The sequence below is a fragment of the Polypterus senegalus genome, chromosome 17 (genome assembly GCF_016835505.1).
Source record: "Polypterus senegalus isolate Bchr_013 chromosome 17, ASM1683550v1, whole genome shotgun sequence".
NCBI lineage: Eukaryota > Metazoa > Chordata > Cladistia > Polypteriformes > Polypteridae > Polypterus > Polypterus senegalus.
The window spans coordinates 48,807,945-48,822,657 of NC_053170.1; the positions used below are offsets into that span (position 1 = coordinate 48,807,945).

At 37.0% G+C, this 14,713-nt stretch overlaps 2 protein-coding genes across 2 annotated transcripts in view; both read left to right on the top strand.

Moving 5' to 3' along the window:
• The window catches only part of nipal3 (NIPA like domain containing 3), a 56,819-nt gene extending 47,633 nt beyond the window's left edge, over positions 1 to 9,186 (top strand). The window contains exons 9-11 of the mRNA XM_039739288.1: positions 850 to 913; positions 1,078 to 1,172; positions 5,534 to 9,186. Of these exons, the coding sequence (XP_039595222.1) occupies positions 850 to 913; positions 1,078 to 1,172; positions 5,534 to 5,730 (356 nt within the window). The 3' untranslated portion in view covers positions 5,731 to 9,186. The remainder of the gene's footprint in view (positions 1 to 849; positions 914 to 1,077; positions 1,173 to 5,533) is intronic.
• Positions 9,187 to 10,454: 1,268 nt separating this feature from the next.
• The window catches only part of rcan3 (regulator of calcineurin 3), a 110,886-nt gene continuing 106,627 nt past the window's right edge, over positions 10,455 to 14,713 (top strand). The window contains exon 1 of the mRNA XM_039739704.1: positions 10,455 to 10,641. The gene's annotated coding sequence lies outside the window, so the exon portion shown is untranslated. The remainder of the gene's footprint in view (positions 10,642 to 14,713) is intronic.

The following is a 14,713-nucleotide window of genomic DNA, read 5'->3' on the forward strand; positions in this document are numbered from 1 at the left end:
ACTTGATATGTCTTTGTAGACTGGACAGAGCTGACATGTCTTTTTTTGTTTCCAGTCTATCTGTGCAGATCCTTCACACTTTTTTCTTCTGTCAGAATAATAGAAAATTAATGTAAATATAGTACATTTTTTATTATTTTTATTATACCTTTAAGGTTTTATTTTGATTAAGCACTGTGTGACATGGCTAATTGTGCAATCAATCGGTCCACACACGCTTCCCTTATATGATTGCGCAGCAGGTTGGTCACTGGGACTTGAAGATCGGTTTGCATTACTCCATACCGATAGGTTCCTGTTTAAGTTTCAGAGTGCCAGCAAATAATATATGCATACCAGTGCATATCTGCACATTCAGAGAGCCTATCAGCATAAAATATTTGGAGTGCTGTGCCTGTCAGTACCTAATCTGCATAGCATAACAAGGAGTATAAAATGCTTAAACCAGCAGTGAGGATACAACATACAACGAATCTGTACAAAACAACAAAATACTTTTATAACACAGCATATTCACTACAAAAAACACTTTGGTGAATTTTGCCAATCAACGCTACTACAGACTCGCAAAAAGAAACCAAAAATAAGACCCCATAAGACCTACTTAGGCCACATTAAAGTGTATCAGGTCATGAAAAAATCTTCACGGTTATAAGTCTTCAAATCCGCTCTTTTAAGCCACTTTTAAATGCCAAAGAAACATATTTGGGCAAAGAGAAAATTCAAAGGAAGATAGTGGGATATACATTACAAAAGTCTGTAAATAAAATGTAAATAAAAATGTGTACTTAATTAAATGATTTCTAATTACAATTAAATTTTAAATGGATTGCTTCTTTGCCATTTTAGGAGCAATATTTTATCATGAATTTAACAAGGAGCAGGCTCTTCACATTTGTATGTTTTTGTTGGGGTAAGTGTCTCTCTGCATTATACTCCACTGAAATTGCTTTGGTTTAAGTTCTGCTTTCTTTTTAGATTATCTCCTAAGCCTATAAGAAATCAAACTTCATTGAGGGAAAGCAACTAATTTTATTATGGAGTTTGTAAAAGCAATATTTTTACATTTCTATACAGATGTGTCATTACTTTTGCGGGAGTCTTCCTAATAACAAGAAACAGAAAAAAATCAAAGTCTTTTGAACCCTATGTAGCAATGGACACAATGCCAGGTAAGTACATAAACAGTATATTAAGTTTAATGCCCTTGTTAAAGTAGTTTTAACATAGTAAAAAAATAATTTTTAAGTAGAATATTTCTACAAAGTGCTTACTGTAAATATAAGTACAGTATGAAGAAGATGAGAAAACGTTTCAAAAATAATACACAATTTTATTACCCAGTCATAGAAAAAAGCAGCACACCAAGAAGAGAAACAAAATAGAGGAGAGTTATTAATAGTTCATAATTGTTGCTTTGCACACATTATTGTACAAACAAGATGAAATATTCACAGAGAATGGGCAGTTATAATCAGTGTATGATAGACTAAAGTTATGAGTATTTGACCTGTATTTAAAAGCTCATATCAAAGGAGCACGTCTTATATGAGCAGGCAGATCATTCCACAGCTTTGGGACCCTGTAGCTAAACGCTCAACTTCCCACTGTTATTTATTAATTCTTGGAATCTTTAAAAAGCCAATATCTTAAGATCTTAATACATGCTGTGGTTTGTAAGTAATGACAAGCACAGCTAGGTAAGCATGGCCTTCTAAGTCATTGTTAACATCAGCCATAAGCCTAACTGGAAGCAAGAGTAACAACTTAAAGCAGGAGTTTCTTTCTCGTTCTTATGATGATTCTTACAGAAGCATTTTTTTAATTAAATGAAAGCTGCAGTGGTTTAAACAGCATGTGATATCATTGCAGTAATCTAGTACTTCTACTAGGAACAAATGCATGAATTGATTTCTCAGTATCCTACATAAACAGTCTTTATTTTCCAGTATTTCTGAGCTGGAAGTGTTTAAAAACATGCAGGTATCAACAATGTGCTGATTCAATAAAACTGATGTTTAGACAAGCAGAAGTATTAAAAGGCAGAATATTGTTGCAGTCTTCATTACTTCCTCCAATAAATAACATTTTTTTTGTATACAGAGATGAGTAGTTGTCATTCATCCTTACTTTTAATTCACTGACACAATTAATTAAGGATGCTATCAGAGAAACTTCATTTGGTCTAAAAGAAAGGTATAGCTCATTATTATTTGCACATGGATATTAATTAATTTTATGTTTACTAGTGATAGTCCCTAATGGAAGCATATAAAATGGAAACAGTAAAGATCCAAGTACTGAGCCCTGCAGGACTCCATATTTAACTTCAGAATATAATGACAGTAGTACCGTCAGTACATTTCTGTCATGAACTAGGAGTTCCAAATCATTCTAGTCCCAAAAGCACTTCCAAAAATGCCCACTTGTCATAAACTCTGGCTAGATACAAAAAGAGCCTTGTAGAATCTTTAAAAATAAAATGGTTTCTTCCTACCAGCTACTCAAAAGCATTGAAGGAAGCTCTGTGGAGTACAAAATGCAAAATGCAATTGTCTAAAACACAAAGGCAATCCAAAGCAAACAAGTTCCAGTACAGATATTTAGAGGTCAAGTCAAAAAATAGAGAAAAATGGTCAAAATCCAGAAAATTCACAAAATGCACCGCAGAAGGGACAAGAACTCCCTCACACCAGAGCGCATTCACAATGAACAGGCAGGAATAGCAGGTAGACTCTCTGGATTTCTAGCATAGAGGATAGTTCCTGGTAGTAATTGGTAGGTGACAATCCACACAACACAAGGAACATAATATAGGCAAAGAAAATACATCAGATGATTAACAAAAATAACATTAACATAAGTAAATGGCTAAACAAAGAACAAAAGGGACATAAAATATAACTTTGAACCCTAGCCGTGCCAGGTACTCTAGCTGAAATATAACAATTTCTATACGTACTTGATTAGATAAATACAAACTGAGAGCCCAACATACTTTTCCCACCTATGAAATAATAATAGTGAACTTGAATCTAACAGCTTCATTACTGTGGCATTTTCTTTATCAAAAGATATTACAGTGTAGTTTACAACATGGGTTACTGCTTTTTCACTACTATTTCCAGTCTGAAAGCTGGACTGGAATTTTTAAAATAAATTTTGATATGTAAGGTGAGATTGACACTATATGGCATCTACATTAAATAGGTCTATACTTGTTAAGTATATGTGGGACTAGCTCTGATTTTTTTTTCAGTAACAGTCTGATAATTGACTCTTCTAGTGGATTAGGAACTGTGCCAGGTGAGTAAGTAACTAATAACAATGTTAAGAATGGTTGCAGTTGAGTTCTTCAGGAGTTTTGTTGTTGGGATTGGGTCTAGGAGACAGGCAGGATGCAGCACAGAATATTATCAGCACTGAGCTGCATTCTGTTTAGGACATTTTAAAAAGACTTGCTGTTGAAAGGCAAACAGTTTTAATAAAGGTACCAGCCATCCTGCACAGTTAGTTTTTTCACTACTTCCAGTACTGGATTATTCGCACTCGCACCAGTAGATTCATTTACAGTTTCTTTCCACAGCTCATCAAATTTCAGAGAAGGATCACCCTGTCTCAGCAGCTGGACAGCCCTTTCCTAACAGCTTAGGACTTGAGGCAAAACTCATTCATCACAGGCCACTGACACACAAACCCACTGCAATTTAGTGTTACCAGTCAATCTACCATGCTTGTGTTAGGAACATATGAAGTACGGAAACAGCAAATACTACTGTTTATATTTACCTGAAGAAATCAGTAAAGTGTCAGTAGCTATGTTAAAAAAAATTAAAATCATTTAAAGATTGTAGCAAGCAAAGCCCTACTAAGATTAAAACTTTAAAAGGTAAAGAATCACCCAGATCAGGTAACTCTTAGTCAAATGCTTAAATAAACTTGTGATTATATTTATAGACCATATTCACAAAACAGCCGTATAGCTAAACACCTAACAAGGTATCAAACATTCCCCCATTTTATAAGAAAGTGTTTTCCGCTGACAGTATTAATATGTTAGTTTATCTAACGTGTACCACAGACATGTTACTGGAAGCAGCTGTTAAAGACAAGATGGGGTTTCACATAGAGTGGTTTGATTGCTCATCACTAATTCTGATAGAGTTTGACAGGAAAAAAAAAATATTGTGGAGAGTTCAATGTTATGAACTTTGATTTTCAAAAACCTAATGTGGTACTCTGAGAGAGCTTAGGCAACAAATTACAAAAGTAAAAAGAGGGATTCAGGATGCAGTAGGAAGACTGGTATGGAACTGGCTTAAGTGCAGAAAATTGCACACTATGATATATGGATTTTTTTTTTCAATTATTAGGTTTCCACTGGGGTCAATACAGGAGCCACTGCTTTATGAAATGGCAGATTTATCTAAAAATATAACAAATGAGGGAAATTTCCATATGACACTAAATTAGGTGGCTTTGTTGATACCATAGAGTCATGAAAATTCCTGTGGCTTTGTCTGGACCAAATATAAATAGGTAGAAAATTAAATTTAATATGAAGAAAGAAAGAAGCATTACATTTACACACAATGAGGAATATTTAAGCTAGAAGAACTTAAGAATCCTATTGTACCTGTCACTGTTCATAACCATAACGGGGAACTCTGCATATAACTAGTTAAAAAGGCAGGGATGTTGGCTATATAATAGCAAATGTGGTTTTTGGAGTATGAGTTAAGAAAGGTTATGGTTAACTGTACTACACCTGGAAATCCTGCGCAGTTTTAGTGTCTGCTTCACAGGATGGACATAAGAGTGGTACAGAAATCTAATAGAGAAGCTGCTACACCAATTCCTTAAAATGTGAAGAACATAAGAAGTTTTAACAAACCATGGAAGATGATTCACTTCAGCAAGATTAGTTGTTCAGGCAGTTGCTCCAATGTGTCATCCTTATACTTTTTATAATGTTATAAGAGCTTCCTCTTGACTCAGTGGTTTGTTCCTGATTCCTGTGACCTTGGAAGTATTCCTTTATATGTGTTTCATTTGAATATGAGTTGTGATAAAAGATTGAAGGAAATGCATCTTTTTACTTTAAATAAAAAGGATGAGGGGTGCTGTTATACTGTTACTGAATAAATTAATACAATAAAATTACAAAACATAATAATAATAATAATAATACAATAAATTTAACTGCTGACTAAAAACAGATGTCATAGGTGGACATTGCTTATAGGCAGATTTCACAAAAATGTTAGGTGTTAATTCTTCGGAGGGTACGAGTTTACTAAATAGTGTCGTTTTAAGCAGTATCATGGAGACCTATGCATCTCAGCTTAGAGATATTGTAGAAACCATTATAAGAACTCAAAAGCTTTGTTGGGATGAATGGCGTGTTCTCTTAGGAGCCTGAGATGGGAGATCAAATTACTTTCAGTTTGACTTTATTCAATAATCTTGTTTAAGTATATGTCTTAAGTACTTCACTGAAACGTATAATATGTTCTTTTCCTTTTCACTGTAGCTCTTCCGCACATCCATGACAAAGGAAGAACTGTTCAGCCAGATTACAATGGGTCCTTCTCTTATGGCGCCCTAGTGAACAGCATTCCTTCTGATGAGAATTACACACCTGCCACCCTGGCAATAGTGCAGGAACAGCACAACTCCAAAGCATCACTAGCACCATTTTATCAGGCACTAGATCATAAGAAGGACTAGAAGCTGTCAATGGCAGGTCAGGTGTACAGTACATTGTCTTCATTTAAGCCTGACAAAGCCCAGTTCACTATAATGGTTTTTTTTGAATATTTATTTATAGAATGCCATTGTGAAAATTTTAAATTAATTCTTTAGCTCTAAGGAGTAAATCAGTCCTGGCAATCATTGACTTTTCATCATGTCAGTTATGTCAACATTTCTGGTTTTATACCACTTGTGGTTTGGCACTTTCATTTCAGTCTCGTCTTTCTTGGAAGAGCATATTCCCATCTGTCAGGCACCATCACTTACGAGCTGCAGACAGTTAAATGTAGCAATGTACATGTGCATGGCAATTCAAGTGTTTAATGACCATAAAATAAATTGACTGAGATGCAAGGATAACTTGTCCAAATATGGATAAGTCCCGAACAAGAAGAAGCCGGAGAAGATGACATAAATTCAGAAGAAAAGAAGTACTCAGATGTATTGTACCATCCTGAAAACGGTACAAATGTACAAAGGATTTTGAGTGCTTTGTATTTAGTAAAACATGTTTTAAAAACAGTGCAAATTTCGAAATGTTAAAAAAATTATTGTTTTGTTTTATTTTGGTTCTATTTTAAGATTTCGCTTTATTTAGAAAAATCAATGGGAAACATTAAATGTCCTGTCAGACAATGACAAGTAAACATTTTGAGTGCCTTTATAGGAAATGTGCAAACTGACTTTTATAAAAAATAGTTTTGCAAATGTATTTTGGTAATTTATATTGTTGGAGTGAGTTTTTCCAATTGTTTTCCAATGTAAAAAAGCATACTACTGCCAGGGACACTGCAGGATGTTTCAAAGTGCATCGTTTATCTCTGTTGAGTATTGTTATAAAAGAAAGGGAATGCCTTTGTGCTTCAGTTTTTCTGCAGCATGGACTTCATGCATCTGTCTACGTTAATAACTTCTTGTTGGAGGTATGTCTTAAAATTGCACTAGATTTGGCACTGAGCTGCTATTATGTACCTACATGTCATTTTTAGAGTGCCATAAATGTAAAAATGACATCAGAGTGGTGTCAGCATCAGACTGCAACTGCTGTCTCACAGCTCCAGAGGCACAGGTTCACTTCCCAGCATGGCCACTGTTTATGTAGCATCAGTGCATTTCCTTTGTGTCTTCATGGTTATGTGTGGTCTCCTTAGGCAGACGAGGTTGATTAGTGACTTTAGTGACTCTAAATGTACTGGAATCTGCCATGTCCCTTAAAGCACATTCTTTCATTGGCATGATGTTGCGAAGAGACAGTCCATCCTGTGCAAAACTACATTAGAATACGCTGGTTCAGACAAAGGATCAATGGATGGATGGGTGAATCAGCTTAGCTGTCTTGCCAATATAAAGAGGTGATATAATTATTCCAAGAAAGAATAACTGACAGTTAAAATAATTTTTGCTGTTATTTATGTCAAATATAACAAATTTTAACTTGTATCTCACAATGACAACTTTACAAAAGCTCAATATAATATATGATGATTCATATATTATAACATTAAAACACAATATAGCGGTACAGTGTTTGTTTATTTGCTTTTGTTATACTAATATTGTTGCATCCAGCAGAACAGAGTGTTTTTCTAACATATTGTCAAGAAAGGCCAACTGTGTCTCAGTATAACTCCACAGAAAAAATAAAAAAGGTTTCACCCTTAAGAAGCACACCCACCTGTATGTGACCGGGTCATAGCCCCCCTCCATTTATGCTGTAGCTCAGATACTTTAGGGAGGGATTCTTGTATTCCAGGGAGGATGACACATTGCCCAGTGAGCTGAGCTCTTCCACAGGAGATGCTGCAACTTACTACACAGGTAGAAGTTGTGACCACGAGCAGGTGCGTGTTTACAAGTAAGTGTTTAAACATGTCGATGTGAGTGATGCCCTTGTTTTGATTTGTATTGTGTAAAGTGGAGTCTGCTGCTTTTCTTCCCCGCGCTTATGCACTCTTTGATAAATGAAACTCCCACAGATCTTACTGACAAAAATGTAAGGGCACAAACAAATAAGAACAAAAAGGCAATAGAAAAACAATCCAAATTGATTCTTTAATCATCAATGTATGAATTAAATTATTTATAGACCATACATTGTAAGACTGACTTTTCCAGGAGAGTGATTTATTGGTTTATAACACTGATGTAATAAAAGACTGACTGATTTATTATTGTGTTGGTCATTTTGGATATAAATCCACAATTAATTACTGGTTTTGACTGAAAATAAGACGAGATGGATATGAGTTTCCTTTTTTTTATTTTTTAAGATTCTTGTAGAAACAAAGTGAATACTAGCATTGTTAAGGACTAAGAAATCCAGGTTAAAGTTCACAAAACACAACATAAAGAGTTCGCAATTTTCTCTTTTATTTAAATTATGCAATAAATGTTTGTACAGTACGTAATAACTGCTGAAACGGATATTACTTGTCTGTATGCTTCATCTTCATCAAATCCAGTTAGTCACGTTCTGTGTAGTGTCTGCAACCCTGTAGTGCCCATCGCCTATAATCAATGAGAGCCTGATTTTTGGGCACAGTGGCGTTATGAATTGACCATGCTGAGCAAGTGCCTTAGCCTGCCATTGCTGATACTTGACTCTGATTTGTAGGAAATATCTGAGGATGTTTTCATGTTTTAATTAACCTGTTATATTTCTTTCTGTTTGATTACTGTACATGTTACAAGTGTGCAATAAACATCATTTTGTTGCAGTCACTGAGCTGTAATCGACGAGCAGAGTAACATTCCTGTCGCGATTTGATATGTTGTGCAATCCTGGATGGAGTGTTAGTTTTTGCTTCAGTCTATTTAAACAAGCCAAGTCAGCCTTTGTACTCTTTTAAGCGTGAAGAATTGTTCATTTTTCAATATACAGTAACTGACATTTCGGCCTTATTGTGATGGCTGCCTTGTAGTACATATGACCCTGTAAATACCCAAACTGCTACACTCGAGTCTCTTAGGATGTGATGTCCAGTCTCTGAGACACCGTATCCTCCTAACATTTGCATTTGTTTTCATTACTGCCTAAATTAGTTTAACATAAAGGAAGAAAGATGTTTAATGTAATCTTAAATGGAAGACGTGTGGTGGATACAGCCATTGTATATTTTATCATATATACCTATTAATATTAACTGTGGCTTTCTGATTAAAACCAAATAACTGTAAATACAATAGGTGCTTGTAAAATATATTTATTATGTTTGCCTTGATGTTTAATATGATGTTTAAAGTATGATCCCGGTAATAGGAAATATCTGAACTACACATATAATATCATGTAGTAAGCTGCTGGAAAATTGCCTTACTGAACAGTACCTGTATAATTTATGCTTTAAGTCATAAAAATGCCTGTTTTACATTTGCACATGCATTGCAGTTTTATTATGCTGTTTTTTAAATAAATGTCAAGTAAAACCAGAAGTCTTTTTCTGCAGCCATTTATTATGCATTCACCATATGCTTCTAAATATCATAATGCATAATTTCAGAAAACTTTCTTCTCAAAATATATGCTGATATATACATATATATATATGTTGTGTGTGCATGTACTGTATATATATAGATATAACTAAAACATATTGCTTTAAGAGATAAGATACATCAGCATTACATCTGTTTTCATACAGTTGTTAAGTAATGGCAAGTTTTACATTTCAAATTAGACTAAAAATTCCAAATGTGCAAATAACAACTTATTTTAAATGTGTCATATTTATTGTATACATATCGTACAGCTTATTGAAAAATTGCAGCTGTGTATTAAAATGTCCGCAATTGCCAAATATACAGTATATGATGAGTATGAATTCAACTGTTACCATTAAAGGTAGATTACAGAATAGTTTTTGCAGTTTATCAGTATATTTTTGTAATACGGGGCGACTTTTAAAAGGTTGTTTAAATTTAAACAAGGATCGTCATGTAATGGCAGCTTTTCCTCTAATGATACATGCAATTTTCTCAAGGAATGTATACATTTTGCACACAATTTGTATATCTAGAACATTAAAATGTTGTGTTACCACTTTCTTTATCGTCAATTGTCACTCCAAAGTGACGTGGCGCAGTGGTTACGAAGAATGATTCACATCCCATCTGCAAGTCATCATGTCAGTGTACCTTAGTAAGTGCTCTGATTTGGGCACACCAGTTGAGTTTTTCACGTGTGCCCACCTCCTCGGAGGACATTTATGCCTAACTGCGGCCAAGAATTGGTATAAAGCCCAGGTCACTTATGTTTCCCTCATAGTGAAAATTCAAGTCCATTTTTTTACAAGAACAAGACAACCTTGAGAAGGCAAAAAAATCAGTTTGGAATTAATAAAATGCGCGCCCCGAAAAGATGCGTTTTATTTGAACTTTAAATGTTTAAAATAATCGATTTAACTTTGGCCACCCTGGGGTCGCACGGTCTCCTGGAGTGCCAAACCTTGAAAGTCGCCGAGACTTCCTGCAGTATTTCAGTGCTTTTAAATCGGTGGATGGCGCAGAACTCAATGACACCAGCTTGCAGTCGGGCAGCCCAAAAGGACACGGACGGTTTCAGGTGTTTTCAATGTTAGCTCTACCGAGCATGAGGTTCAGAGCAAAGACCGCCCCCTGCCTCCCTGATAGGGCTAACGTCACCGCCCCGAAAGGCTATTGGTCGCTACGCTTGTCTGTCTTCCTAAAGATGGTAGGTTGTGCGTAACCGCCGGCTGTCATGTAGAGCTTTCATGTACCAAACAAAAATAGCACTTAACAATATTGGTATTCTGGAAGCAAAAATAAAACCGAGCTTGTGGGGAAATGACATCAAAGTCAATGGTCGTTAAAGCCGCTAGCAGTTAAACTCCGACGAAGAAAAAGCTTGACATTAATAATTACAGTTGGGTAAGTAGTGTTTTGACTAAATTGAGAGGACTGTTTATTTATGTATTGCGTGTTCGCTAGACATGTAGGCATTACGCAAAATCGTAACATTTTGAAAATGAGAATGAATACTGCAATTTTATTTCGACATTTCTTTTTCTTTATGCCCAAAACCATAAACGTGGGTCACTCGTCGTTCCGTCCATTTTGTATACCCGCGTTTTCCATTACATGGTAGACAAAAGCCTGGGCACAGCCGGGTAGCATAAAGGAACCAACCCTGAAGTCGACGCCAGGCATTCAGTGCGAACACGGGATTGCCAATTCCTCGTGAACCTGGCAAAGGTTCAAAACAACATTCTTGAAACGGCTTTCCACGCAGGGACACTAACCACCACGCCACTTGGCAGTGTCGGTGTTTTAATAGACTCTTAACTGCATTGCTGTATGCGGTATTGAACACTAGATGGCACTACCGTGCTGTCCGTCCTCTCGGCTTTTGCTAAGGTGCTCTCAGTGGACATGTGAGCAGGAACAGGTTATTTATTATCTTTAATCACCTCTGACCAGCCGAACAAGCAAGTAAACGGGTGCAGGATACGCGCCTGACGGGGCACTTCATATACTAATGTTGATCTCGCCTATTAATAAGGCCGAGTTTTAAAGCTTATGTCCCCTGTGATACCCTCTCTTTCCATCGGTTGCTTGTTTTCTGTGTATTCTTATTCGATTAGTTTTCAATCTGGCTTACGTCTAAGAACGTGTAATAACTGCCATGAAAACAGTTTCATCACTTTATAGGCAATCCATTGGACTTTTTAAAAACGGCTCCTTGGCCACGAAATGAGTGGGAGCCTTACATTAATTTATGACTTGAGAGAAGTTTAACAATAATAATTATGATACGTTATAATTTTGTAGCACTTCAAATAATTACTTTTATGCGCATTTTGGCAAGGACAAGTGACCAATTGACTTTATCAGATCATCTAATTATTTGTTTTTGTTAGTTTCTCTTTTTATTTTTTGTTTGTAATTGTCTGAAAATCTCTTTTGCTTTATATATATAGATAGATAGATAGATAGATATAGATAGATATATCTATATATACACACACATTCGTTTTACTCGAAAGCATGACTTACACTGTATTTCTACAGATGCACGCTAGGTGGCAGTGTTTCTTGTGAATAAAAACGTCCAGCAGGCACTGCGCTGCAACCCCATGGATTAATAAATTAACGTTTGTTTGCAAAGAGAGGGTAGTTTTTAGGCTTCACTATGTATGACGGTGTAGAAGATTTAATTTCAAGGTAGTTTCAAATGCGGCATGTACCACAAGGTGCACCCCATGTCATAAAGCCATGTAGGCTGAATACGCAGAACTCTCAAACCAGGCGTCTCTGCAACCTGGAACCCCCAACCTGGAGCTCCAAGAAGGTGGAGCTGATTCCAAAGGGCGTCTATAGAGTCTAGCTGCTGACCTCTAGAGCTCAGCCCAGTTACAACACGGCTAAGATTAGACAAATTCGTCAAATAATACAACAGAGTGCCCATTAAGTCAGCTCCACCTATTTGGAGTTCCAAGGTGGAGGCTCCAGGCTGTAAAAATACCAGAGTCACTGCATTGGCCATTTGTGTCCATCACAAACTATTCATCCAGCTTTTGGTCCATTTTGAGGAGCATTCTGGGACTGATGGAAGTAGTTTGCTGGGTTATTATAAATGTTTTTCGCTGATGGCCCCAAAGATTTCAACCTGGATAAAAGTAAAATGATTTCATTGTCAGTAGCGTTTTTTGGTATGAAATTTCTTTTGCTAATGACCAGTGTAAAATGAGGGTTCACCCAACTTTCACATCACAAAAAGACAAATCAATTGGATAATGGGATGCTGGGGCCTGGTTTGTCTCAATGTCCTTCAGATCATTGTGATACCTTCTGACTTGACAAAACTGAGCCATATACAGTGCCTTTGTAAGGATTCACCACTTGGAAGTTTTCATATTTCATTGTTATACAACATTGAATCCCAGTGTATATAATTTGCCGTTTTGGACACTGATCAAAAGAAAGGCCTTTTTAAATGTCAAAAGTGAAAACACGTCTCTGCAAAGGGGTCTAAATTAATTAGAAATATACAAAATACCTACTTGCATAAGTATTGATCATCACTGGTGCAGCCAGCTGATTGTAGAAGGTCACCCGTCTGTAGCCAAGGGGTTTCAGTTGCTTGTGGTTTAAGTAGGCATCTGGACTTGTGACGAGTCAGCATGGTGGCCTAACCTACACAGTGAAGACAAAAGACCACTCCAAGAAACGGTGTGGAAAGGTGAATGAAAATCAAGGATCAGGGGATGGAGACAAGAAAATACATAAGTCACTACATAATCCTTCGGAGTCTAGTTAAACCAATTGTTACGACATGAGAAGAGTACAGCAGAGTGGTATACCTGCCCAGAGCAGGCCATCCTCAAAAACTGAGAGCCTGTCTATGCATTAAGACGCCGAGTGGGGGAGGCCTCTCTGCAAATTCAGGAAGGAGTTACAAGCTACAGTGGGGAAGACTGGAGGAGCTGTGCAGACAACAACTGTTATCTGGGTGTTCCACCAGTCACAACTGGGACAGCAGCTAAAAAAGTCACCATTATAAAAAGAAACGTGTTTTTAAAACCGTGGCTAGACTTCACCAGGTGTTAGACTCGGAAGTCAGTTAGAAGAAGGTATTATGGTCTAATGAGACAAAAAATGAGTTTTATGGTCCTCAGACTACCAGCCATGTTTGGTGTAAGATGAAAACTGCACATTCTCAAAAATATACCTTCCTTCCTGTGAAGCGTGGTGGTGGCAGCAGAATCATGCTGTGGCGATGCATCTCTGCGTCAGGATCTGCAAGGCTTGCGAGGTTAAACTGAATGCAGAGGAATACGTGGAAATCCTGGAGGAAAACCGGATGTAGTCTTGTAACGACCAACCCCTTACCCAGACTGGCCACTACACTACAAGACCATTCCTTGGATCACCTGCGGCTTCTTGCTCTAATAACAAGCCGTACTCCTTACAAGTTGTCTTATTTTTCCCGATATGACAAAATAACCGGAAAACAGTAACAGATATGTAAAATCAAACACAGATCTATTGTGTATATGGAAAAGACAAACAAATATTCAATAATATAATATATGTATGCACACAATACCACAATCCCAAAAACACCAGTGACTAATTATTATATAAGACACGACTATACAAATATTTATAAAGAGCCCTCCCTTGCCCCTAAACAATTAATAGAAACACGTAACGCAAACACAGAGTAGGTAAACACAGCAATTGAAATGTGGTGAAAAATGAGTCCAAAATAAAGTCCGGCGGTATTGATACTGGCTGTAGTATTATTGTTCTCCTTCCCGAAAACAAAACGACCTCACCATGAAAAGTCCTGGCAATGGCAGGGATGAATCCGAACGCCCCGAGGTTCCTCGGCTCTGACTGTCGTGATGTTGAAAAAAGCAAGCAGTGGACTAAAGCAATGATCAGCAGTGATGAGTTGATAAATGAATGGTTAAATTGCCTTCTTTTCGCTCCTCAATTTCTCTTTCTCCTCTTCCTCCTTTGCCTTTCACTCCTCTTTTTTTTTTAAATACGCAATGCCCCGGGTGAATCAGGCGAGTTTGACAGGCAATTTCTGTCTCGGGGCTGCGGTCTCCTTCCATCACCCTTCCCCTTTTCATTTACGGGGACAATATTCACTGACGTACATATAACGGACAGTAAACGGGACGATGAAACGAAGCGCACTCAACACAAACATAAAACATGCTATTATTATTTAGGTCTGCTACAGTCTGAAAGAAACCTGCACCTTGGGAGAAAATATGTTTTTCCAGCAATACGACAACCTCAAGCATGACGTCCAAAGGTAGACTGGAATGATTGAAATTCAACAAAGTTAAGGTCCTGGAGCGTCCGAGTCAGATTCCAGGTCTCAATCCTACTGGGAATATGTGGCGGGACTTGAAAAAGGCTCTTCACTCGCAATCCCCAAGCAGCCTGCCAAGAAGACTGGTGAAGAAATGCAGTGTCCAGTTGT